Source organism: Mirounga leonina, unplaced genomic scaffold (assembly GCF_011800145.1).
Source record: "Mirounga leonina isolate KUSES-001 unplaced genomic scaffold, KU_Mleo_1.0 Mir_366, whole genome shotgun sequence".
Lineage (NCBI taxonomy): Eukaryota > Metazoa > Chordata > Mammalia > Carnivora > Phocidae > Mirounga > Mirounga leonina.
In genome coordinates this window covers 19015686-19042904 of record NW_023270709.1, presented here as the reverse complement: position 1 = coordinate 19042904, position 27219 = coordinate 19015686, and the positions used below count along the sequence as shown (strand labels likewise).

General features: G+C 41.3%; 1 protein-coding gene across 1 annotated transcript in view; it reads right to left on the bottom strand.

The window, feature by feature from the left end:
* The window catches only part of CAP2 (cyclase associated actin cytoskeleton regulatory protein 2), a 138578-nt gene that overhangs the window by 97162 nt on the left and 14197 nt on the right, over positions 1-27219 (bottom strand). The window contains exons 2-3 of the mRNA XM_034985731.1: positions 16211-16332; positions 12184-12284 (exon numbers count right to left, since the gene is read on the bottom strand). Of these exons, the coding sequence (XP_034841622.1) occupies positions 12184-12284; positions 16211-16331 (222 nt within the window). The 5' untranslated portion in view covers position 16332. The remainder of the gene's footprint in view (positions 1-12183; positions 12285-16210; positions 16333-27219) is intronic.

The following is a 27219-nucleotide window of genomic DNA, read 5'->3' as shown; positions in this document are numbered from 1 at the left end:
AAGAGTCAATATCATGAATATTAATGTGCATTCAAATCATGCCTTATTTCCCTAAAATTCTTATTTTCCTAGTTCATAATCATCACAAAATTGTGTAAAGCACTTTAAGACACCATGAGAGTATGAATCAGTAGTATGCGTGTGGAGGGGGTGCGGGGGAGGGGGAGAAAGGGCAAGAGGAACATGAAGTATTAGGCAGTGTTTGCCACTGACCTAGTACTTCCAACTGTAGGAATTTTCTTTCAGAAAACAATTGTACAATAATAAAGTGATGTTTGTACAAGGATATCCACTGAAATTTTGTTTCTAATGGGGAAAAATTGAAAACAAGTCAAATGTTACTACTTTTTAAATGATAAATGACACTAGATGCCCAACCTTGCAGGGATGGGACCAGGGTGACGCTGGTGAGAAGCACAGGCATGCTCCCTCTCAGGGTCACACCTGAGGGCCTTACTTGGGTCACCTTAGTCCAGGCCCTGCATTCTTGTGTGTACATTATTTCACCTGAATACAATTTTGGTTGTTTATATCAATTATGGTGTAGCCATACAATGAAATACTACACAGTCATTAAAAATGATAATGTAGACCCCAACGTACTGGCATAGAAAGAGGTCCAGAACATGTGGTCTAAATTAAACAAGCAGTGTACAAAAATAGAATGTGCAGAAGACTTTGCAAAATCTCTAATACAAAAACAATCACTGTAGTTTAAAAAAAACCAACAAAAACTCTTCTAAATAATCCACTGTTGCAGTTTATATTAAAAAAAGGCCAAAGATTTGAAAGAAAAACATTCAGTATTTCTCAAGGCATGGGAATAGGGGAAAAAAGAAAAAAAACATTGTATGTTTAAATCCATTTGCTTTTCTGACAGGTATGAATATTGTTCCAAGTTTGTATTCTGCACAAAACCATTCTCCTAAATTAACTTTATTTTCAAATTCAATCATTGTGTAGCTAAAAAATACTTGGCAGATTGGCCCTTCTCCAAATTTTCTAATTTGTTTTTCTAACACTTAAGGAATCTAATGCATTTTACCAACATGTTTAAACCAAATCTTTTGACTTAGTAAGCCAGGACTGCTTCATGGTCAATAAACCTTGGGTCTACACAAGTAAAAGGCACTTGGTTGCTCTAAGATCACTCCAAAAAATTAGGGACAACAAGGTTAGCCTTATTCTAGAATGCAGTGTGACACTAAGCATTGTCCTCTCGTGTTATGTAAGCCATATTCTTATTTAACTTCCATGCATGTGTATACGCCTTGTGTCTCCAAGTAGGTGATATGCTCTTGAAGACAAGGCCAGTGGGTACCTACATAAATGGGTCTTTATTACAACAGAAGCTCAATGACTACTGCTTAATAATGAATGACTTAAATTATTGGAAAGTGGGGTGGTGTAGTGTAGAGATCATGAGCTTTAGACCTTCAGATAGACCTGAGATAGAATCCAACTCTATCCTTTCCTAGATGCATGGCCATAAGCAAGTTACCCAATCTTTCTCCAGTGTTGTCCATCTTAAATGGTTCTCCTACTGACCAAGAAATATTTGTCAGTCGCTGTGCAAAGTGCTCCGCACCTAGCGGGCTCTCAATGAATGCTAGTTCTCTTTCCCCTTCTTTACATTACCTCTCTCAAATATGGAAAATGAAAATAAGGCAGGGAAATAAGATTGATCTCTAGCCAACTACAAAATTTAGCTAAGAACAGATTAGGTTCATTCATCAACCATATCAAGCCAACATCATTCCATCTAGACTGAGCTCTTACTATGAACACTCAACCCGTGAAAGGTCTTTGACTGACACCTGTTCCCCAACTCCCCACGGATTCCCAGGCACCCTGGACCCTTGACCACAAGGGTGCCCTGCAGCCCAGTGCCCAGGATCGGTGGCGCCACCTGGTGCCTGCATTTTCTTTGTCTTTTGCGGCTAAGTGAACTAACTCCCTTTCAGGCAAAACCCTGATTCCAAGATTTTTTTCTTCTCCTATCAAATATTCCTTTTCCCCTCTTTTGATGATAACAGTAACACAGACATGATGCAAGAAGTTCAAAAGACATGAATGTTTAGGAATTAAAAGTTTTCAGTAAGTCCACGCCCCCCACCCCCAATGACCATTGTCAGCAATTCAATGAATATCTTTTCAGACTTCATTTTTAATAATGCAAATCTTTCTTAAAGTGTGTATGCCACCTCTTTATTCTCCTTTCAATTTCTGCTCAGTTATCCTCAGAAAATTTCTTTTTCCTGCCTTTGGAACTACTAACTATTTTGCAGTTCATGTTACTGTTTTCCTGCTTCATTTAACTAAAAGCACAGTGAAAGAATTTTTTTTTCTAGCATTTTGCATTACATAAATGCCGCTCAAAAAACATTTGGTTAAAGGTTTTTCTTTTTATTTCTCATCTGTCACAGACTGATACTTTTGTAAAATAATAAAAAGCCTTACTAGGAAAATGAAATGAAAAACCCAAGTACAAGTCCTAGTTTTTTAAATTACCAGATTTAGTAGACTTAAAATTACTCTGTGGGACTGCTAGCAAAGTTTTCAAATCTTACAATTTCTGTCCTTTCTCACGGCAGACCATTAGCAAAAAGATTGTAGATCTCAGTGGTCTGTGTATTGCACATGGAAGAATGTTCTTCCGTGTCTTTGCGTAGGACTTGAACCCCCTTTGCTTATATCAGGTCTATGGACAAATGTCTTCCAAGTTTCTAAGAACTAATTTACAAGTGAACTTTGGGGTACCTGTTTCTAAGTTTGGGATGGTCAGTATTTAGATACATTGAGACAATCTATTCAATTTTTTACTTTTCATCCAGGTGTTTAAAATTATAAAAAGACAGCTAAAGACTCTTGGATCCTGGGTGAGTTGATTACTGGAAATACACTATGAAGTCCCATACAAAAATTTAATGTCCCAACTGGCCCCTTCAGACTCCACAAAGTTACCTCTCACCCGATCACTATCATTTTGAATGTTCATGATCAAAGGGGAAAGTAACATGCCAAAACCCAATCCAAACAAAGAAAACAAACAAAATACCATTGCTTTTTAAAATCTGGGCTTCAGTTTAAAATACTTATAGTGAAGTTCACAAAAATATCTTGTCTCAGATAGAGCTTGTGGGATTTTTATTGGCAGTAACTACAAGTCACTACATTGATGGATTTTCACGTCCTTATAAATTCTCATTTAGACCTTACACCTGTCAGAATGGCTAAAATGAAAAAGACAAGAAATAACAAGTGTTGGCCGGGATATGGAGAGAAGGGAACCCTTGTGCACTGCTGGTGGGAATGTAAATTGGTGCAGCCACTCGGGAAAAGAGTATGGAAGTTCTTCAAAAAATTAAAAATAGAAATACTATATGCTCCAACAATTCCACCACCGGGTATTTACCCAAAGAAACAAAAGCACTAATTCAAAAAGATACATGCACCCCTATGTTTATCGCAGCATTTACAATAAATAGCTAAGATATGGAAGCAACCTGTGTCTACTGATAGATGAATGGAGAAAAAGGGTACATGCACACAGGAATATTACACAGCCATATAAAAGGATGAGATCTTGACATTTGTGATGTGGATGGACCTAGAAGATATTATGCTAAATGAAATAATTCAGACTGAGAAAGACAAATACCTTATGAGTTCACTCATATGTGGAATTCAAAAAGCAAAACAAATGAATAAACAAACAAAATGCAGAAGCAGACAATACAGAGAACAAAGAGATTGTTGCCAGAAGGAAGGACAATGAGGGGATGGGCGACATCGGTGAAGGGGAGAGGGAGATACAGGCTTCCAGTTATGGAGTGATTAAGTCACAGGAATAAAAACACAGCACGGGGAAGACAGTCTGTGATATTACAATGTATCAGGACAGATGATAGCTACACTGTGGTGAGCATAATGTAACCAGTAGAGATGCTGAATCACTAGGCTGCACATCTGAAACTAATGTAACATGTGTGTCAACTATCCTCAAATAAATTTGAAAAAAATTCTCATTTAGGGGCGCCTGGGTGGCTCAGTCATTAAGCATCTGCCTTCGGCTCAGGTCATGGTCCCAGGGTCCTGGGATCGAGCCCCGCATCGGGCTCCCTGCTCCGCAGGAAGCCTGCTTCTCCCTCTCCCACTCGCCCTGCTTGTGTTCCCTCTCTCGCTGTGTCTCTCTCTGTCAAACAAATTTTAAAAATCTTTAAAAAAAATTCTCATTTAGCTTTTCTGAATGAGAATGAAGAGAATGAGGGAGGTATTAGATAAATTGTCAGGTCTATGAGAAATTCAGGATGTGAGCGTGTGTGCGTGTAAGATACACAAAAATCTACAGTCTATGTTTCTCCATATGTCACTTGCTAATTCATGACTTTAAACTTGGCCTTGATATCTTTTCAACTGTTGCTGTAGGATATTGTTTAATCTAAACTTTCAGCCACGGTATGGTCATCCACGCGCTGGTTCAATAATTCATTAATGATTTGATTCATTCACTCAAACATTCATTTTCATTCACCTATTTAGCAAGCATTGATTAGCCATTCACTATGGGCATAGTGCTAGACGCTGAGAGGTTCAGAGGAAAGCAGCATACTTCTGGAACGTTGTAATAAACCCCAGCACCGAGTGAGCCCCAAATTATGGGTAAACCATACTACCTTTTCTGTATATTAATCAGTTTTAACAAAATTGACTAACTGAAAGTCAAGTATCAGTATTCCAAGTGCCTTAAGAAAGTGTTTTCCTGGGGCGCCTGGCTGGCTCAGTCAATGGAGTATGTGACTCCTGATCTTGGGGTTATGAGTTTGAGCCCCACGTTGGGTATAGAGATTACTTAAAAATAAAATCTATAAAAAAAAAGAAAAAGAAGTGTTTTCTGAAAGGGAAAAGATTTCTATTGCAAACACATATGAGTGATAAATGATTATTATTATTATTTTTTAAAGATTTTATTTATTTATTCATGAGAGACAGAGAGAAACAGAGGGAGAAGCAGGCTCCCAAGGAGCGGGAAGCCCGATGTGGGACTCGATCCCAGGACCCTGGGATCATGACCTGAGCCGAAGGCAGACGCTTAACCATCTGAGCCACCCAGGCGCCCTAAATGATTATTTTTTTGAAGAACAATGGAAATATAATATTGTGTTAGTTTCAGGAGTACAACATAGTGATTTGCTATCTATATACATGAGGAAATGATCACTGCAATAGATTAGTTACTATCTGTCACCGTATGAAGTTGTGAGGATGTTACTGACTGTATTCCCTATGTTGTACATTACAAGCCCATGTCTTACTTATTCTCTAACTCAAAGTTTGTACCTCTTAAACTCCTTCACCCAGTCTGCCCACCTCCCCAGGCCTGTCCCCTCTGGCAACCACCAGTTCGTTCTCTGCATTTATGAGTCTATTTCTCTTCTGTTTGGTTTGTTTTGTCTTTTAAATTTCACATGTAAGTGAAATCATATGGTACTTGTCTTTCTGTCTGATTCCTTCGCTTAGCATAATGGCCTTTAGGTCCATCTACATCGTTGCAAATAGCAAGATTTCATTCTTTTTTATGGCTGAGTATATATATATGTATATGCACATTCATATAATGGATTATTTTATATATATATGCATCTTCTTTAATGAACAATAAATTATTCATTGAGTACCCTGTTTTCTTTTATATCACTAAAACATATTTGATACATTAAGAAGAGTTGGTTTGTAATATGTTATAAAACGTATAAACTCTCATATTTTGAAACTTACATTGGTAAAGCACAACCTAAATACTAAATATACTAAAAAATAATAATCTAAATACTACTAAAGGCGAGAAAGCATATTTTGTACTTGCCTTCCATACACTAACAAATCTGCAAACATATTTCCTGCAATCTGAGGGAGTCTTGGGCCTGACATCCCATATATTTGCCCGAGGCTGTTTTTTTCTTATATGTCACCAATACAGCGTGACGAGGAATTCTTAGGCACACAGTGGATAGGCACGTGTGTGTGTGTGCGTGTGCGTGTGTTTTGTGGGGATGGGTGCATGGATAGAAATAACAAGATAATCTAAATGAAATCAGGCCATCCCTTTTAGACGAAGTATTAATTTTCAGATGCAGAAGCAGCCTCTGGTGCGGACAATTAAGTGATCCTGAAGTCTAGAGAGAAAACAACAAATATTTCAAATATTGGCGCAGTTTTAGGAAGAAGGAAGGGCAGGGGAAAGAGAAGGGTGAAGACAAGGACATGTATTTCGTGGCACTGGGAACCATCATTCATTTCTGACATGCCAAGCAATCCTTTGAGGGAGCACTGCCTAGGAGAAAAATGGCTGGAGAGAAGTTGCTGGTCACCCTCGGGAACTCTGGACATGGCCCGAGCTGCAGATTCTTGCTAGGCTTCTACACAGAGCAATGCTCTTCGTGTGAGACTCAGTCATCTACTTTGTTCCCAGGTGCAGTTGGTGGGGGACACAGCTCCCCCAGCCACAGCAGGCCTGGGCACGCTCAGAATGCATCCCAGCATTTTGTGTGGTTTGTACTAGCAAATACAGATAACCAGAACTAGCATTCCATAGTTCTCCTTCAAGAAGGAAAAAAAAAAAGCATTCAGGCAAAAGTTTGGTAGAAGTAAATTTACTGTTTACCGTCCAGGAAGAAAAAAAAAAGGGGGCAGAAAAAAATCTTAACCTGCAAGATTCACGGCACCTAATTCATTGCTTCAGCAAAACCTTTTGGTGACATTTTATTTTTGGTAGACGGGGACATCCTGCAGGGTTAGCAATGCCTGGTGGCCCTTCAAGAGATGTTTGGACTCTAAGACCAATTTCTCACCAGCCGGTCCCCAAAGCTCCAAATGCGCCATGAAACGAGAATGTGCAAGGAAAGAGACAGGGGTTATATGCTCTAAACACAAATGCCCTTAAGTTCAGAAGTGGTCCCCGGGAGGTCCCACTAAGGCTAGCGACCTCACAGGAATGGGCTGTGCGTCAGAGCATGGGCTGGGTCGCAAAGTATGTGTCCACTGCTGAGAACAAAAATTCTTCACATACTTGGGAAGAAATGATGACAGAGACTGATCTGCAACCTTCCGGAATTCTGCAAATTCGATGCCAACAGCACAGTGAGTGAGGACCAGGCCGAGACAAGGCTGGTGTGATGGGGCAGAAGCCAAGACCTGCAAGGGACACCGTGCATCTGTCCTGGAGGCCACCACCCTCCCCGTCGCCTCACTCAGCGCGGCTCTGAGGAGACACCCAAAGCACATGAACAGTGGTGATGCTCCACCCTCTCCTCAGCCCTTGTCTGAGCCAGCTGTCCGACTTACTTTCCTCACACTGTGAAAGTCGGGTAGGGGAAGCGGGAACCGCTATGGAGTGCAGAGCCTGGGAGGAAGGTGGCAGTCAGGGCCACTTGCTTCTCACTAGGGACCCAGCTCCCTAAAAAGGTGATGGGGGACACAGCTGCCCAGAGAGTCAAAGGCAGGTGTCTCCCCACCCAAAGGAGCACAACTACAGAGACCAGATTCCTCGCTCTGCACCAAGTCATGGCTCATCACTCAACCTATCACCGAGGTCAGCTAACCTCTCTAGCGTGTGGCAGGAGGGAGGGAAGAAGGATGGAAGGGTGGGAGGGAGAGAGGGAGAAAGATAAAGAAAAGAGATGTATATTAGAAGGGATGATGTTAACGTATCTCCTTCTCTAGTAATTCCAACAATCATAACTGGCTAAGCCAGTAAGAAAGAAAAGCCCAATCTCAAAGTCTGTATGAAATCTAGGGTCAGAATTCTTTCTACAAGTCATTTTTTGGATCTCTGCCATTTGGAGAATGTGAAAGACATACAGATCCTTTGAGTTTGAAATTGCCAAAGTACTCTATGTCTAGTTACCATAAAAATATATGTTTCAAATGAAGCAATTAGCAGGAAACTAGAAGTTAATGGTAGAAACAACTTGGCTGAAGGTGAGCGGGAGAGTGAGAGACATCTGGGTAGAATGGGGTGTTTGTTGAGTCAACCCAGAACCTGTGCTTTTGATGATTTTTTTTTTTTTTTGGTGAGGGCAGGAGGGTTCCTATGTAGACCCAGGTTATAAGCATTTAAAATGCAAAAAAAAATTTTTTTAAGTAGGCTCCATGCCCAGCATGGAGCCCAACGTGGGCCTTGAATTCAGGACCCTGAGATCAAGACATGAGCTTGACACCAAGAGACAGATGTTTAACCAACTGAGCCACACAGGCCCCCCAAAATGATCACTTCTTAAATGACTATGAATTAAGGAAGAAAAGGTACAATTAGTAAAATAAATATGCACACATTTTGTGTTACTTATTCCAAGGCCAAGAGTTATTATTTTCAGAGAAAAGGCCCAATAAAGGAACAACCTATAAGACCAAGAAGGACAGATTCATGGAGACCTCAAGGTCTCTTTAAGTGAAGGAGTCTGAGTGTCTTCTATAGCATAGTAAAGCAGGATATTTTCGCTTCAGTGTTCTGTGCATCCTTTCCCTGACATGTGTCCTTCTGCTTGTTTCGGTTGTTGAGATGACTGAAGAACTTTCCCTGGTCTCTGACAAGCTCAGTTTGGAAACCGACTAGCCCCTCCCTCATGTTCTAATGCAGACACAACAGATGTGACTCGACCCACCGGCTGTGAGAAAGGGAAGGCCCCTGGGAGTGAGGTCGTCCATTCTCATTACTGAGGAGGGTAAGGGATGAGCTCAAGGTTATGCTGTAAAAAGTAGAGCCAGCTCTAAGACCCAGATAAAAACTGCTAGTCCTAGTCAGTCCCTCTTTGAACTCATGATTCAACCAGCCTGGCATAAAATGAACACACATTTTGTAGATGATTTACATCAATGACAAAGACTAGACACATGCAGAGCAGTGATTGTGACCCAAGAGTGCAGCTACCGTAATTGTCTAAAAATGTTCAGGAAGGCAGGGGAGGCAAGGTCCTAACACTGTGCAGTGCAAGTTAATCACACGATGCTTAAGTGTGTTATACTTCTTAATTGAATTTTATTGCCTTTTTGTTCAAATTATGGTTCTTTCACTTTTATGAAACGATGAATAAAAGAGTGTTTCTTTCTTATCCATTTTAATCAAGGGCAGAAAATAAATGTTCCAGACTTCTAGAGACATTTTTAAAATGTAAATTCTATAAATCTCCAAAAAGGGTTTGCATCAAGAGGAGCTATATGATTTGTAGCTGTTTCATGACTGTCAAATCGTTTAGAACTAGCCCGAGGTTGGGTCCATAGAGCATGAATAAGAACAGGACAGCTTTGTAAGAAACAATCACATTAGTCCAGTTAAGGATAAATGATGTCTGACCAAGGGCTTGGTATTATGGACGACCCTTTCCTTTGACATTGAAAACTACATTTAATCTAAATCTCTATTATAAAATTATGCACTGTTGATTCTGTCTTAAAAGGGGTACAAGCTGCATCAGTGTTCCTGGGTTGAAGAGTAGTTTAAATAAGCCCTTGGGTTTATGTTGCATCCAAGAAGGCTTTACAAGATCTAATCTTTTCTAAACCTGTTATGCTCTTTGGTTCAGCAGAGCTTCCTAATTGTAGCTATTAGTCCCCCTTTTTTGTGGTCTGTTCTGTCAATAGACTATTGAGTGATCAGTAAATTAAGCCCAACCAGCAGCCAACACATGGAAGCAGACGTTAAATCATAGCTCGGCTGCCCTTATTCATTATCAGTATCTGTGAAATAGCTTTTAAACACAGGGCTAGGATTTAACATGACGCACATTTGTGTCATTCTCAAATTTCCATACTGTACAATCAGGTATGTGAGGGTTGTTTTTTTTTTTTTTTTTTCCAGGCAACAGGTGTGTTCTTGGAACAAAATTCAACCCCCACTTCTGGCTTATGTGGGAGGCAGCAGCTGCAAGCTTAATGTCAATGACACATGGTTCTATAAGAGAGAAAAAATAAACCACTTGCTCAATGTATTAAAGTCATGGGCAGATGGACAATAGGGGCCTGTCCATACTCCCTTTGTGTTGTAGAATCAGAGTCTAAACTTTTGGATGACAAGCTTGCTTTCTTCCTTCTTTCTTTCTTTTCTTTCTTTCTTTTTCTTTCTTTACTTCCTTCCTTCCTTCTTTCCTTTCCTTCCTTCTCTCTCTCTTTCTTTCTTTCCTTCCTTCCTTTCTTTTTTCTTCCCTTCTTTCTCTCCTTACCTTCCTTCTTGCACTTTTTAAAAACCCACTAGTGAAAAACATAAATTTCTTTAAGCATTTTGCATCTGTTATTGAGCTTAATCCTTCAACTGAGTCATACTATTTTCAGGCTGATGAGTGGAGAGAAGAAAAAATTTAATATAAATGAAATTACACTTTATTTATAACTCGCTTTGTTCTGAAAAGAATTGAAAGGAACTGTTTACTATGGAATTTGAAGAGACTTACTTAGTATGCAAACTCTACATGTTTTTTTAATGCAAAATTAAGTATATCTATTTATAGGCCTCTTTATTCTCTAGTAAAACACTTCTCTACATAGTTCTGTGAGATATTACTAATGAGAGTTATAATGTACTCTGTACCTCAGAAACACAATGTCAATGTTAACGAATAGTAACAATAATGAGGGTCGCCTGGGTGGTACAGCTGGTTGAGTGGCTGACTCCTGATTTTGGCTCAGGTCATGATCTCAGGGTCGTGGGATCGAGCCCCATGTCAGGCTCCATGCTCAATGCAGAGTCAACTTCGGATTCTCCCTCTGCCTCTGCCTCTGCCTCTGCCCCTCCCGCTCATGCTCTCTCGCTTTCAGATAAATAAATAAATAAATAAATAAATAAATAAATAAATAAATAAGATCTTAAAAAATAGTAACAAACACAAGCAAGATCTTAAAAAAATAGTGACAATAATGATCCAATTGTAATCGTGTTCAAGACAGTCAATGTCTGTCAATCACTCAAGAATCTCTTGTAGCGTGTTGGCAGCAACAGTCCATTTTATGTGTTGGTTTTCAGGTACCATCACGCCTCAGAACAGAAGCAGCTCAGCCACTATCTTTACTGTGTACAAGGTTTCTTATGAACAAACACGTTAAAGCTCAAGAGCAGATCAGAGCAATTATTGAGCTCTATGACACATTTCAAGTGAACCCGTCTTATTACACAGACTTTTCCAGAACTTACGTACATCAGAGCTTCCCCTCTTTTGCCAATGGGCATTTCAATAGGTATATTTAATAAAAGTGGAGGTCATGAGGAGATTCTTCATTTTTCTCGGATGTGATGAACAAATGTATTACAAATGTGATGAGATAAGCACCTATTAATTACAATCCTGGAAACTCTGGTATAATCTGAGTCACCAGATTGCATGGAAGACTGGTGTTGGGTGTTGCATATAATGTGTAATTGGGAGACAAGTAAGAGAGAGTCCCTTTTTATGTTTTTTTTTTCCTTTTACCGCAAACCACAGCTTTATTCAAGAATCAGATTTTCTGTGAATCTACACTGAAAATGGTTTTGCCATTGCTGAGAAGTCCATGAGCAGATGGATTTGGAATTTAATCCTCTGTGAGAAACAAAGGCAAATATAAAAGAAGAACCTGGTGATAAATTTCTTTTAGGTTTCTAATTGGTTTGGCTATAATACTGGATTTTCACTAAATGCATGCAAATAATGATTGCTCTCAAGGATGATGCTAAACATTTTTAAATGTAAAAAAAAAAATGTCTAAAACTGGGAGGATGGCCTAGATATCATTAAAGGTCTTTTCCAATCCAAAGATTTTCAAATTCTTTGGTTTTGCTTTTCCTCAGGCTGCACTTTTTCATTGTGGTAAAACACACATAATACACAATTTTCCATTTTAACCATTTTTAAGCATATAGCTCAGTAGCATTAAGTATATTCACGTTGTTGTGCAACAGATCTCCAGAACTTTTCCTGGAGTTTAGTTTTCATTGTTAAACTAAAACTCTGGTACCCATTAAACAAGTTCCCATTTCTCCCTTCCCCCAGCCCCAAGGAGCCACCATTCTCTACTTTCTGCACCTTAGCCATTTTACATTCCCACCAGCAGTGCACAAGGGTCCCCATCTCCCCATATCCTCGCCTGCCTCTGTCATTTTGTTTTTTTTAATAGTAGTCATCTTCTCCACAGAGAACAAGAGAAGGAAATACTCACGTGAGTCTCCACATCACCAGCAAGGATCCTGCTCTTCTTTAAAAACTCAGCCACCATGCTGTTCATCAGCTTATCAAAGGCTTCCACAGAGGGTGCCACACCTTTGGAAGAAGCACATATTGTCAGTTCCCGAGAGTTTAATGAAAAGCTGGTATTGCTTTACCGTAGGAACTATGGAAGCTTAATATCACTCACGCTGTTCTCATTCTTTTCACCAGGGCCTTCATGCACTCAGTCAGTATTTATGAAACACTTCTCAACGGCTCAAGAAAACAATGCTTTGCTCTTTTTCATCCACTTGAGTAAGCACTTTCACCTACATATTAATTTCTGCCCCAAACTCATGAGGTAAGTAGCATCACAATTTTACTGATGAAGAAATGGAGATGCAATCAGAGCACGTGACTTGACCAAAGCTATAGGTCAAATAAGTGGCAGATCCAAGAGCTGACACAAGCCTTATTGATTCAAAGCCGATGTACTTTCTACTACACTGACCTGCTATACGACCTTGCAAACGGTTACCAAGATTACCTAGGAAATTAAAAGGCAATAACAAACTCTGGGCAAGTAGGAAAAGAACACTGGTGTCACACATTCTGTTCTGCCCTGTCCTCACTTTCTGGGGGGAAGGAAGTGGAGTTGGGAGGCATGAAAAGGACTGCTGAGCTACTCTCACATTAAGTTTTGATCTGACAACTTACTGTCAAAACCCAAGTGACATCAACTTGGCATGTTCTGCCTCTCTTTTCCTGCCTTTGAACTAACAAAAACTGTGTCTTAATCCCAGATTTCAGGCCCTTAATATTGAGAAACTCAACCCTACAGACAATTAAAATCCAAACCCGGGGTGCCTGGGTGTTTTAGTCAGTTAAGCGTCTGACTTTAGCCCAGGTCATGATCCTGCGGTCCTGGGATGGAGCCCCGCATTGGGCTCTCTGCTCAGTGGGGAACCTGCTTCTCCCTCCCCTTCTACCCCTCTCCTCGCTCATGCTCTCTCTCTCTCTTTCTCGTAAATAAATAAATAAATAATAAATAAATAAATTCTTAAAAAAAATCCAAACCAAAACTTAGGATTCCCTTCTCATACTGTACTGAAGTATCCACGCTCATAAACCTGTTAGGATAAAGCTTCCTTGCTTTCCCAGAGGCCCATTTCCACAGGCCCAGAGCGTGATGGAAACAGTTTTTGACAGTGCTGTGCACCTGCAGTCTAACTTATAAGCAGGCTGTTGAAGCTGAGTTACCTCAATGTTCAAAATACAGTACATACCAACTTCTGAACATAAAAGGGGAGCAAGCCCAAAGATTCCTTATGGATCCATTTGGAAGCAGATAAACCCATTTGTTGCTGGGAGAAACACCTCAGAGGTCTCTGCTACGTGTTTAAAGTAGGAGAGTTTTAGAAATGTGACAAAGCACTCTCCATAGCAGAAGGAATGGTGATAAAAGGGAATATTTTCCAATTTCCTTTCATCACTCAGCTCTGCTCACCCCTCCTCTGGGCAGCCTTTAACGATCTGTCTTTCTCCCCAACCTGCACCTTGTGAGCATCCCTTAATCAAAGGATTTGTGGCCACGAATAGCAATGCATGGAGACCAAAGATCCTGGAGGATTCTGACTGTATATAATTCATCTTAGATTTCCTTGCACATAACATAGTACTTGTCAATTGGCGGGCATGCAAAAATACTTCTTTCTTTCTTTTTTTTTTTTTAAGATTTTATTTATTTGACAGAGAGATAGAGAGAGAGCACAAGTAGGCAGAGTGGCAGGCAGAGGGAGAGGGAGAAGCAGGCTCTTCACTGAGCAGGGAGCTGGACGTGGAGCTCGATCCCAGGACCCCAGAACCATGACCTGAGCAGAAGGCAGACGCTTAACTGACTGAGCCACCCAGGTGCCCCGCAAAAATACTTAAACTGTTGAGCCAAACTTACCTGATTGTCAGGGGTGAAAAGAAAGAAAACACATCGTAAAACCCAACACAACCCCAGTCTCATAAGAAGGCAGTGTTCTGATCTGTGCATATTACAGATTTGTAATGGATGGGATTCCATCTAAAAGTTTCTTTTTACCGTAACATTTTTTTTTAAACTTCAGTTATAACATCACTGTAATAATGATGTTTATGTTTAAAGTAAGAGGTTGTCCTCAAGGATTTGTTAAAAATAGAATTCAGAAGATCATTAAAGCTCACTAAATTAAGAAGAAATGAAAGCAACGCTGTTTAGGATTAGCAAACTGTTTTAAGGATGGGTATCATTCAAATATTTTGCTAATTATCCTGCTTACCAGTGATCCTACTTCATTTCAAGTAGGATAATAAATTGCTGGCTAAGTTGTTTTGAAAGACCGTACTTTAATAAATGGTTTAGAATGATTTGCTATATTAGAAAATACCCGTTTAAATACATAAGTAATTTAACTATATACCTTCCAATTTTGTTTAGCTTATTAATTTTCCCCCCAAATTATTTTTTTAACAAAGACAATGCAAAGTGCAGTCTAGTACCTCTATAAGTCAAGTGAGGTTCACATTATTGAGGGATTTTTTTTCCTCCTTCATTCAACAATACTACACAGTCTGCTGAGAGTTGGATTTTAACTTTATTTTATGTATTCACAGGCTTTATATTTGTGGTCAGCAATCGTAAAGAAATGTCTTGATCACTGATGTCGAAGACCTAAGGAAACCAAGGTACTGAAGCGAACATGAAAATATTTTCTTACAAGTGAGGCTGACTGAATCTCATCTACCAACCATATAGTTAACAAAAAGAGGCTTAAAATGAAATCACAGATGTGTCTCAGTTGATGTGGAAGAAACTTACAGGCCCCTGGCAGCCTCCCTTTAAACAACACCCCCTTTCAATTCATTCAAAGCATTTTAATTTTCATTATGTTCCGGGGGGAAAAAAACCAGCCTGTACATTTGTGCTCACATGGTAATTTCTGTCCCAAGGCATGCAATACAAGGCACAACTCCAAATATGCTTGAAATTCTAGAAGCACCAATGTGGATCTCGCCTGGTGAGAGCTTTTTTTTTTTGGAAGCCCCCATTCCCCAAGGCTTTTCCCAGCCCCCAAAGCCTGATAGGATTCAAAATGGGTCAGATAAGGAGGAAATGTACTTGACACAAGAATAGAGTTGCCAGATGAAATGCAGAGCCCCCAGTTACATTTGAATTTCAAATAAACAATGAATAATTTTTAGGATAAGTGTGTACCATGCAGTATTTGGAACACTTATGCCAAAAAAAAAAAGGTAGTTCATCTGAAATTCAAATGTAACTGGGTGTCCTGTATTTTTATTTTGCTAAATCTACAACCTCAGACAAGAAGGAACTGGAAAAATTACTGTCGATAACTTAGAGAATTTGCCACAGATGGTATCCTTATAGCTAACTTCTTATGTTATGTAGTTAACTTTTTATGTTTGATCATATAATATTTTAAAACCATTTTTTTCCAACTGTGGCATTAGCATATAATGTTAAAGGCACATTTGATTAGAAATAGGCGCAGGTAAAACAGTGCAATGTAATCATGTTACTTGAAACCAATATTTGGCTTCACCTCAGACTCCTTTCCTTCCCAACCGTAGTTCTTAAATTTAATGACTTGTTCTCTTTAAAATCAAAATCTACAGAATGATAATTCCTTCCCATTTACATGGTAATCGAGAACGTTAATTTCTTTTTGATAATTACTCAGATAATATATTTATAGTCACTGTGGAATGCGGAACAACATACACTAAACAAAAGAATAATGACATTTGGCACATAGATTGTGCTCTTAATAGGCACAGATAACAGGTTAATTTTTGTGGATTGTAGGCTGAAATGTTTTTCCTTTCCCTTTTTCAGGGATGGCTTGCATCTGGTTAATGTCACGATCACATATAAGGGAAGGGGTACGGAAGCTGAAGAAAGTCGACAAAAATATGTCTTGATAACTAAGTGATGGGGACAACATTAAGTGACCCTCACAGAGACCAGTAATGACAACAGTTTGTGTCCCTACCTCCATTGACACCATTAATCTCCCCGCAGTCCCCAGGAGGCCGGTGGGACCCTGCAGACAGCAACTCCAGTCGGCCGACCACCCGCTCCAGTCTCTCCATCAGTCCCTGCATCTCTGTCATTCTAGAAAAACACAAGCGCAAAGGGGAGTCCGTGTGAATGTCAGGGAGGATTAGCAAGCTGACCCCAGTAAACCTAACAGCAGCAAGAAGGAAAATAAAAATTGCTTGGAATGGCTTTAATTACCCAGAGAGTATTTCTACACAGCAGGAAAATACATGAAATTCCAAAAAACATAAAACTTGGAACAAAAAAAACCCCCACAAAGTTTACTGATCTTATTTTCCATTCAATTCAATGGCATTTATGAGCCCCATATGTAATACACAAGAAATTCACTCCCTACGCCATTAACAAGTGTCTCCTTGGATGCTTCCTTGTGCTAAGATACAATCCATGTCTAGTATATACTTAAAAGCCTATGAACATATATATATCTCACAGTTAATATTGCCAACTTTTATCCCGCTCAATGGTAGGAACATATTTTAACTATTTCTAATGATTGTTTCTGTGCAAGTATAACTCTCCAGGGGATATTAAACCCACTGATAATTGTTTATTTACTCAATTACCTTTAAACCAAACAGGCCAGCACGAAACTATGAGTTTATAAAACTGCATCATTTAGCAGGCAAATGGGTTTCTACCTCCAAGAGCTAACTGTCTTCTACTTATCACTACCTTTAGTGTTTCTGTTGCTGGATTATTTTAGATTATGATTATTCTGAATGGTGGAGATTTTAATTTAAAATATCAAAAATGTTTATTTCCTTTTGCTGCTGGTTATTTTTGGACAAAATTTAGGTCTGGGGGTGGGGGAGTGGTTTCTGGAGACAGGGAGCTTCAGTAACCCAGCAGTCTCGACTGGGATTAACTGGGTTTGACGCTAAGGGAATGGAGGATAAAAGTGGGGTTGGGTATCTATCCTTCCTGCTTCCAAACGCTCCTTCGAGAGCTACTCTGAGTGTGCACAGGTAAGTACCTTAGAATTGTTGGCCTTATAATGAAATGTTAAGAAGGCAGCCCCTGAGGAATGGAACCCAATCTAATTTGTCTGGGTTCATGAGATCCAACGTAGAGGTACCAAAGCTCCCACCGTACCAACCTATGACTGCTTTTGGCAAAATCAGCCTTCTGCCCCAGAGAGAGTAAAACGCGCCTCATCTCAATCAGTGTCTGTCGTTCTCACTCTTGCAAACTTTCCAAGCATCACCTTGAGCCAAAGAGGACTGGCATGCTCCCACATCAGAGACAGTGCTGCCCCAGAGAGTGGGTAAATATTATTGCTCTAAGACATGTAATATTTCTTATTTCTGCAAGGAACCAGGTAATGCATTTTTTTTTTTTTTGCATTTTGTATTTCACTAGTTTTGAGCTTAAACATAACGACTTGCCACTGCCGTTTTTAAAAGCAAGGTTATACTTATCAAAACACATGGATCGCTCTTGTAATTCTGCATCCAAATGTCAGATGGTCATCAGATACGGATGAGGGAGCTCACTGTCTATTTTGGAAAGTCATCTCCTCTGAAACTACCAGCAGCTACTCTTTCAAAATATGGGGCAGTATTCTCTGCATGGCTGAAACCAGCATCTAATCCCAAGGGGATTCAAAATTAGAAGTTTCTCATCTATTCTTTTCCTCTTAATGTCAGAGCTTTTGCTTCTACTGCAATTGAAAAAAAAAAAAAAAGGAAGAAGAAATTTAATTGAATCCTTTACGTAATTTTGCAAGGGAACTGGGTATCCAGTAGGTGGGTGAAGGCCATTTGAGAGATGATAAAAGCCCCTCAAATCTTTTAATAGTTGTCCATCTGTTCACAGTTATCTATGTTCCCTGTTACTCAACTTGCCAAATGTTACTGCCGTAGACCTAGCGCAAGCTAGGAAAAAAAATGTGTTTGCTTTGTTAGCAAGCTCCCGATGCCCCAACAGAGAGGCACCAACCACCTCCAGAGGCTCACAGCGCTGTTTCAGAGGGCCTGTTACATTTCACACCTAGGACGACTGTCCCCAACCGTGGCTTAATCAGCCTCCCTGACAAGACTCAAACTCACACTATCTAATAGCCCTCCATATGTTGAGAGACAACAGGAGTTAGTCCACAAACTGCAGGGCTGGGCTGATTGGTATGGAATGCAGTCTAAAAGCGAATCAGATGTCACTTGGTGTAAAATCACCACGGACTGGAGTCTTGTCACAGCCTCTTAAGAGATCAAAATACAGCTCATGCAAGGAAGCTGGAAAGATGCCTCTGGGTTTAAAATTTTAGAACAGTTTCTAGGAGAAACAGAAGAACATATAAATGAAAGAATGCACCAGGATCTCAGAAATAGACATGATAGCATTCCCAGGGAGAATGATGGGGCCCAAGATGGCTGTACCCTCTTCTCTCAAAACACACGCACAGGCTTCTCCTCACATGTGCCCTCAGCAGCTTTCCTGGGTCTCAAGAATGAAGAAAGAACAGAGCAGCAGATTCTCCAAATTCTTCCCAGGCAGTCTCATTCACCTTGGTTTTGCAAAGTGGATTGAGCCAAGTTTTCATGAAGAGGTGGGAGCCAGGAATTAAGAATTAGGCTGAGGAAAGGGATAGGGCAGGGGGCGGAGACAGCAAGTTCGGGGTAAAGGAGAAGTCAGAGCCAGGCGGACTGACAGATGGGCTTGGCCAGGAAGCCAACAGAAGAGGGGGATACAAGATGGCTGGATATAAGATGTTCTAAAAATCAGATGAGAAGTAGAGAGAAGCCAGACACACAGCCGGACAATCAAGAGCCTAGGTCAAGGGTATCTGGGTAGCTCAATTAGTTGAGTGTCTGACTCTTGGTTTCGGCTCAGGTCGTGATCTCAGGGTCATGAGATCAAACCCCAAGTCAGGCTCCATGCTCAACGGGGAGTCTGCTTGGGATTCTCTCTCTCCCTCTCCCTCTGCCTTCTGCCCCCTCTAAAATAAATAAATTAAAAAAAAAAAGAGCTTCGGAGAGATGATGAGGCTCAAACTTGGCCCCCACTGTCCAGTCCTCCTCTTCAGGCAGAAGCCAACCCCAAGATGAGGTCCCCTATAACCTCTGTCTTACAGCAGATAAACATAATCATCTGGCCGGGCGTGTGGGTGGGTGGAAAGGAAAAGGGGGAGGAACACAGAAGTCCACGACTTTCTCTTTTTAATGATCTGTTTTAGGAAATTACACTTGAGGTGAATCTTAATTCCTTGTTTTGTATTAATCTGGGAGTATTCTTTTTTGAGCTCCTTTATAAAAGGAAGTGTACCTCATCTTGTCATTTTTTTTCTCATTTGAATTCTCCCCTCCCTCTTCCCCTTTTAAAGTTTAACTTTTTTAAACATGCACAGAATTCAAAGGGTCAACAGTCCCCCAGCTGCCCCCTTCCAGTTTTGTAGTGAGAATCAACTGATTCCCATTAGTTGAGCTCCTGCTTTCGGTAATTACCTCATCTGTATGCAACATGCTTCTATCTTTACGTCTTGTTTTTCTTCCGTTCTAGGCATTATCCACTGAGTTCCCACAGAAACCAAGAGGGTTCACATTCTGTCTGCCTAATCCTCACCACCGCACGCGCCTGCACTTTCTTTTACCCCAGTACTGTTGTCACAATGTCTGTGTGGCCAGTCATCAGTGTCAACACAATTATGACTATTCACAGCTGAGTCATGACGTCTCCTAAGATCAGTCTCCCTTTTTCTGTTCGTTTGTTTGCACAACCTGTTTTCCCAAAGCCATGTGGTTCAGCTTCTCAGTTTTCTACGTACTTAAAAATTATTCACCTCTGAACGCTTCTCCTAGTTGTGGAAGTCTCCTTCGAGCGGGCCAAACACATCTGGAATGCCATTAGGTCTTTCTTCTCAGATGTCATCTCTTCTGGAGAGTCACCGGGAACACGAGCGCTCTGTAGGCCTGCAGCACCTCTGTGACCACAGATCTGCCTACACCTTCACCCCTGGGCCTTCTCCCCCGCCCTCTAATGTAGTATCACTTGCTTTGTGGATTCTGTAGCCTCCTCTTTCTTGGTGTACTTCCTTAACTGTTTTCTTAATTTCAGAGCACTGTCTTTTGAAAAGGTACATGAAAGGACACTTTTTTTTGGAGAACGTGCAAGTCGCAAAATATCTTTATTTTGCCCTCACCCTTGTTTGATGGTTTGGCTGAGTGTAGAATTCCAGGCTGGAAGCCTTCCTCAGAATTTTCAAGGCACTGCTCCATCGTGTTCTAGCTTCCTAGGTTACTGTGGGCAGGTCCAAAGCCATTCTGATTCTCTGATTCTTCATCCTTTCGACATAACCTTTGTTTTCCCTTCTGGAGGAAGTTTCTGGGGTCTCTGTCCTCAGGGGTTTGTGATATACCTCGTGGTTGATCAGATGTCTTTGTTTTTTAAGTAGGCTCCATGCCCAACATCGAGCCCAATGTGGGGCCTGAACTCACGACCCTGAGATCAAGACCTGAGCTGAAATCGAGTCGGATGCTTAACCGACTGAGCCACCCAGATGCTCCTCAAATGTTTTCTTTAAAAATGATTTTCTTTTTTTTTTTTTAAGATTTTATTTATTCATTTGAGAGAGAGAGCGCGCACAAGCAGGCAGAGAGGCAGAGGGAGAAGGAGAAAAAGATGCCCCACTGAGCCGGGAGCCCAACGTGGGGCTCAATCCTAGGACCCTGGGATCAAGACCTGAGCTGAAGGCAGACACTTAACCATCTGAGCCACCCAGGTGCCCCTAAAAATGATTTTCAAGAGGTGTGGGAGAGATAAGAAAATGGGCATTGCATATTGTATCTCTGGGTGAGTTTAGAAACTACATCTTGAGTTTTTTTTTTTTTTTTCAAATAAAATAGGATTCTAAATATTTAAACAATTTAAACTCCTTTCATACCAATAGCACATTTACAAATATTTCACACACTTCAGTAAGAACATAGCCAGTGAGTATTCTTTCATATATTATCTTGAAAGGCTAAGGTGTTCTGGAGGCATTTTCCTAGGAGAAAAGATAGCTGTCATTATTTAAAAATTATTTTTGCCTCATTGGTCATTTTATAAAACCCATCCTTAAAGTACAGATACTCAGTTCCTAACACTAGTTTTATGTCCAATGTTCTGCCAATAGGCAATGACTACTTTAAAACAATAAGAGAGACAGCATTCCTATTCTTTCCCACAGTAGTTTCCAGAAAGGGAGAGTTCCCCACACTTGCAAACATGTATAAGGTCTCAATCATTTTACCCTTTTTTTTTTTTTTAAGTAGGCTCCATGCCCATCCTTGAGTCCAATGCAGAGCCTGAACCCACGACCCATAGATCAAGACTTGAGCTGAGATCAAGAGTCGGACGCTTAACCAACTGAGCCACCCAGGTGCCCCCATTTTGTCCATTTTTAACCAGGGCTGTTTAGAGGGGCCCTGGTTTTGGAATCACTAGCTGAAGGTCTTTGGGGAAGAACTTAGTTTTGCTATGCTTTAGTTACTACCTGTACATACAGTTTCTAGAAGCATGTGTAGAAAGGCATACAAAGTCTGTCACATGGTCGGTGACAAACGTATTAGCTACTGTTATGAAGTCATCCATTTGTTTTGCCCTCAGTGGAAACAGATCTACAAACTATATCAAGTCTTTGTGTATTTTAAATGCTGAGCAATCATCTAAAAAACCTGGCCAACAGAGTTGTCAAGTCACTATGCTATACACCCGAAACTAACTATACTTCAATAAAAATAAAAATAAATAAATAAGTAAAATAACATAACATAACATAAAAAAAAACCTGGCCAATGGAAATGACTAGCTAAAAATTTCAGGTCATACCTTATAGTTATAGCCTTAAAATTTTTTTTTTTCTGTGTTTCATTTTCCTCTGTTCACATACTTATTCCACCAAGATTTTTTTTTTTTCTTTTAGAGAAGGAGAGAAAAAGAGAGAGAGGGGAGGGGGAGGGGGAGAGGGAGAGGGAGAGAGAATCTTAAGCAGGCTCCACACCTCGCTTGGAGCCCGACGTGGGCCTCAATCTCAACACCCTGAAATCATGACCTGAGCTGAAAGTCGGACACTTAACTGACTGAGCCACCCAGGTGCCCCTCCACCAAGATTTCTTTTTTTTTTTTTAAAGATTTTATTTATTTATTTGACAGAGAAAGACAGCGAGAGAGGGAACACAAACGGGGAGTGGGAGAGGGAGAAGCAGACTCCCTGCCGAGCAGGGAGCCCGATGCGGGGCTCGATCCAGGGACTCCAGGATCATGACCTGAGCCAAAGGCAGTCGCTTAACCAACTGAGCCACCCAGGCGCTCCTCCACCAAGATTTCTAAAAGAGGTTTTCTCAAGTCCATGTGTAATGGTTACTATAAAATGAAAATTTCAGGGTGGCTCAGTCGGTTAAGCATCTGCCTTCGGCTCCGGTCATGATCTCAGTTGTCCTGGGATCCAGCCAGGTGTCAGGGGCGGGGGTGGGTGTGTGGGGGGATCCCTGTTCAGCAGGGAGTCTGCTTCTCCTTCTCCTTCTGCCTCTCCCCCTCTCCTGCTCTCTCTCATATAAATCAGTAAAAATCTTAAAATAAATAAATAAAATGAAAACTTGGTATAATTAGTAGTAATTAGTAGTTTTATAGTTACATACATTCCCCCAAACATTTAAACATTCAGAAATAATCAACAGACAGTGTATTAGTTTTAGGTGCACTGCATAATGATTTGATATATGCATAAAGTAGTCCTCCTTTATCCGCCAGGGATACATTCCAAGACCCTCAGTGGAAGCCTGGAACCACAGATAGCGCCAACCCTTATACATACCAGCTGTTTTCTTTTATGTGCATACCTATGGTAAAGTTTAATTTATATATGAGGCACAGTAAGAGATTAATAATAACTAATAATAAAATAGAGCAATTGTAACAATATACTGTACTGTAATAAAAGTTATGTAACTACGACCTTTCTCTCTCTCAAAACATCTTCCTATACTGTATCCACCCTCCTTCTTGTGATGACACGAGGTGATAAAAGGCCGATGTGACAAGATGAAGTGAGGTGAGTGATGTAGGCGTCGTGACAACAACATGAGGTTACTACGGACCTTGTGGCATCAGAAAGAGGATTCCCCTGCTTTCCCACCACGACTGAGCGCAGGTACCCAAAACCGCGGATGAGGGGTGACCACTGTGCTTTGCAAAATGATCCCCACAACAGGCTCAATGAACCCTCACCACACATGGTTACAAGTTTTTGTCTTGCGGTAAGAACTTTTGGGATCTCCTCTCTCAGCAACTTCCAAATATACAACACCATATTATTATTATTATTTTTAAAGATTTTATTTATTTATTTGAGAGAGAGAATGAGAGAGAGAGAGAGAGCATGAGAGGGGATAGGGTCAGAGGACGAAGCAGACTCCCCGCCGAGCAGGGAGCCCGATGCGGGGCTCGATCCCGGGACTCCAGGATCATGACCTGAGCCGAAGGCAGTCGCTTAACCAACTGAGCCACCCAGGCGCCCCACAACACCATATTATTAACTCCAGTCACCCTGCTGCACATATGACACCCCAGGACTTATTTATCCTATAACTGGAGGCCCCTACGCATTTTTATAGTGACTTGTTTGCTTTTAAATAGTCCTCTGCTAAGGATACAAGCCCAATCTCCGTGGAATCACGTTTGGAAGACAACACTCCTTCATTCCTCATATTTTCTCATCCAAATCATCTTGTGCTCCACGGTAAGGGGCCCGGTAAGACCTAACTACTTCGTCTAACCAGTTACAAAGAGCAACGTTCATAGCTGCTTTGAAAACTGACACCCCAGGGTGCAGAGTAAATGGTGAGGAGCCCAGAATAAGAGCCTATGTGTCTGTTCTACATTCTCAGTACCTATAAGGCAGCCCGCTCAATTAAAACACTTCCTCGTGCGATGTTTTCTGTTAGCACATGCACACTGTGCCTCCCAAGGAGACGAGTCTGAGCCCGTCACGGGCTGAGGTTCCACCTTTTACTCTTCTTGCATTTCCTGCTGAGTCCTGCCTCTGGCCATGGACACAGAGAATTCTATAAATATTTTTTGATTGACTAATCAATTGGCTACCACTCACTGCTTTCCCCTTGCCTGCCCACTCACTGGCATAATCCCAGATCAGGTGGCAAGCCAGATTTTCACAGGAGCAGATTCCATTTCGAAGAAGACACTGGGTTAGTTTTTCCCTCTGAAAACCACAGTGGCTTCCTCCCATGATTCACAAGGGCGCCCTGGTTCTCTGGAATGTGAACCTTGCGTTTTCCACAGTTCCTTTTTTCTTCAGGACTTCAAGGTGTTCCAAACTCCACATTGTCCAAAGGGTTTTTGTAAATTCCTCACAGCAAGTTCGTAAAACAAGTAAGGGAGAACCCTACTGTGGTAATATTTTCGTGTTCACAACGGCTGGGTCTTCCACGTTCTCGATTGCTGGTTGAGGTTCTCCTCACCAGGCCAAAGATGCAGAAATAATTGTGGTGAGCGTTTCTCGTCAGACTCTATAAGGGAGACCCAGATCCAAGGGCTTCCAAAGATTATGAGTCTAAGCTTAAACAGAAGATAGACTTGAAGTGACAGGAGGTAGAAGACTTTCTCTAACATTTTCTCATGGTGAGACTGGGCTGCTGGCTTATATGGGAGCTCTCTCGAAATTGTAAAGTCACAATGGACGACTTTCTCTATAAATCCGCCCAAATTAAAAAATAAATATTTGTTGAACTACCATCGTGAGTATAACAATTATCTTCTTTACTTTCTCCAGAAGCTACCAATCACTCGGGGAAGGAATCATGTGGTTCACCATCACTGATGGGGTAACAGTTATGTGTAGAAGAAAAAAACACGGTCTTCACTCCTTCATTCATTGATTGACTCATTGAATATGCTGGTTTCATTCAGTCAGTTAGTTCCCACTATCTGCCAAACACAATGCTCATGGGTAGAAAATCAAGGGGGATTTAAATACATTTCTTGCCCAGCTGTCTTGGGACGAGGCTGGAAGCAGACCCTGCTCAGTCAAGCCAGGGAGTTGTTTTTCTAAGAGATACATTCGTGTTACCAAGGTGCCTGCCTTTATATCTTTTGCTTGCTCTCCTATTGAGCATTTCTGGGGCTAGCCTCTCACCAAACAGAAAAAAAAAAAAAAAAAAGCCATCATTTTTTTATTGCAAAGAAGTTTCAAGAGTCTCTGAATTTCAAACAGTAAAACCAGAATAGGAAAGATCAGAGAGTTACATAAATAAAAGAACACCTTAAATGTTTCACAAAACTGGAGAAAACACAAGATCCTGATTAGTCAATGGAACCCTCCAAAGCCTCTAATAAGATCCTAGTGCAGAGAAAAAAGGCAAACTGTCTTCAGCTGGACTTGAGAAAGGACCTCAGCCCAGCCCTCTACACCTCACCGGGTTCCTAAGACCCAGTCAAGAGACAAGTCATGCCATCCCAAACATGCCCCCCTCCCCCTCCCCTAGACCACCGTTCCGCTGCTCCCACTGCCTCGGGGTCCTTCCCAGCACTGCTGCACCCATACCCTGCATCTCAACTCCTTCACGAGGCCACCCACTGCCCCACAGGTCAGGGGTAACCTCTCTTTACCGCCTGCCATTTACTTCCTGTCATCACCACCAAATCCAGAGTGGGGTATAGAAGGGCAAAATGAACAACCACATGTAGAAGGGATCTCCCCTTTCCATTTGCCCTCTCCACTCTGGTGTTACCACTTTTCAGGAGCCTCCCTGATCCAAATATCTCTCCTCTAAGTTGGAATCTCTAAAGATTAGAGGTGAGGACTCATAGCTTGATAACATGGAAAAAATATTCTGACATCAGAGAACCTTAATTTGAGATTCCAGCCCCTTACTTGGCAGTCTCCATAACTCTGGGCAGATGACTTAACCCATGGGAGTCTCAATTTATTCCCTTCTTTTTTTTTTTTTTTAAAGATTTTTTTTATTTCTTATTTATTTGAGAGAGAGAATGAGAGACAGCACAAGAGGGAAGAGGGTCAGAGGGAGAAGCAGACCCCCCGCTGAGCAGGGAGCCCGATGCGGGACTCGATCCCAGGACTCCAGGATCATGACCTGAGCCGAAGGCAGTCGCCCAACCAACTGAGCCACCCAGGTGCCCACAATTTATTCACTTCTGAAACATGACTTCCTTCTTCTTCATTCACTGACTGAAGAGAATTGTATGCAACTGTGTTTTGAGGTGTGGTTCTGTGCCGGTTGCTGGGGCTACACAGATGGATGAGACAGATTCCTCAGGGGGCCATGATCTCCTTCAGGAATGGACGGTTTGGCTGTTGGGGACAGTCCAGCACTCCAGGATGCCAGGCGGCAGGGAACTGGGCCATTTCAGCAGAAAAGAGCCCAGTGGGAACTGAGGCCATGGGGGAGGTCTAAGTATATCTTGAAGGCTGGCTCTGCGCCCTGACTTGGGGGGGTGGTGCTGGGTAAGGACAGAGCCATAAAATCCTAGAGTCTGAATGTTGAGTGGGACCAGGACAGATCCCTATTTTATTCTCCTATCATGGAGTGTGAACTCTCTTAGCTAAATGTAAAGCAAAGACCCTTCACTGAAAAGAAGTTCTCTCCCCAGGTCACTCCATGCCCTTTCTAAGCTCCTCTGATGTTGGGGAAACCCTTCATTCCTGTGTCCCCACGCTGCCCGTTTGCTCTTGTTTAGGCCATGGAGGAAGTGTAGTTCAAAGAGGTGTTTCTAGGAGTTCCCCAAGGGCCACATCCTGGCACTGGGAAAAGAGGAACCATGGAGACCCCACTAGGCTCCCACAGCCTGGGAAGGGTTTCCAGGAACCTTCTGTCCCTCCATAAAATACACGTATTGCTCCCCTTGTGTGCAAAATATATAAAGAACTCTTACAACTCAAAAATGAGACAAAAACTCCAACATAAAAATAGCCAAAATATTTGAATG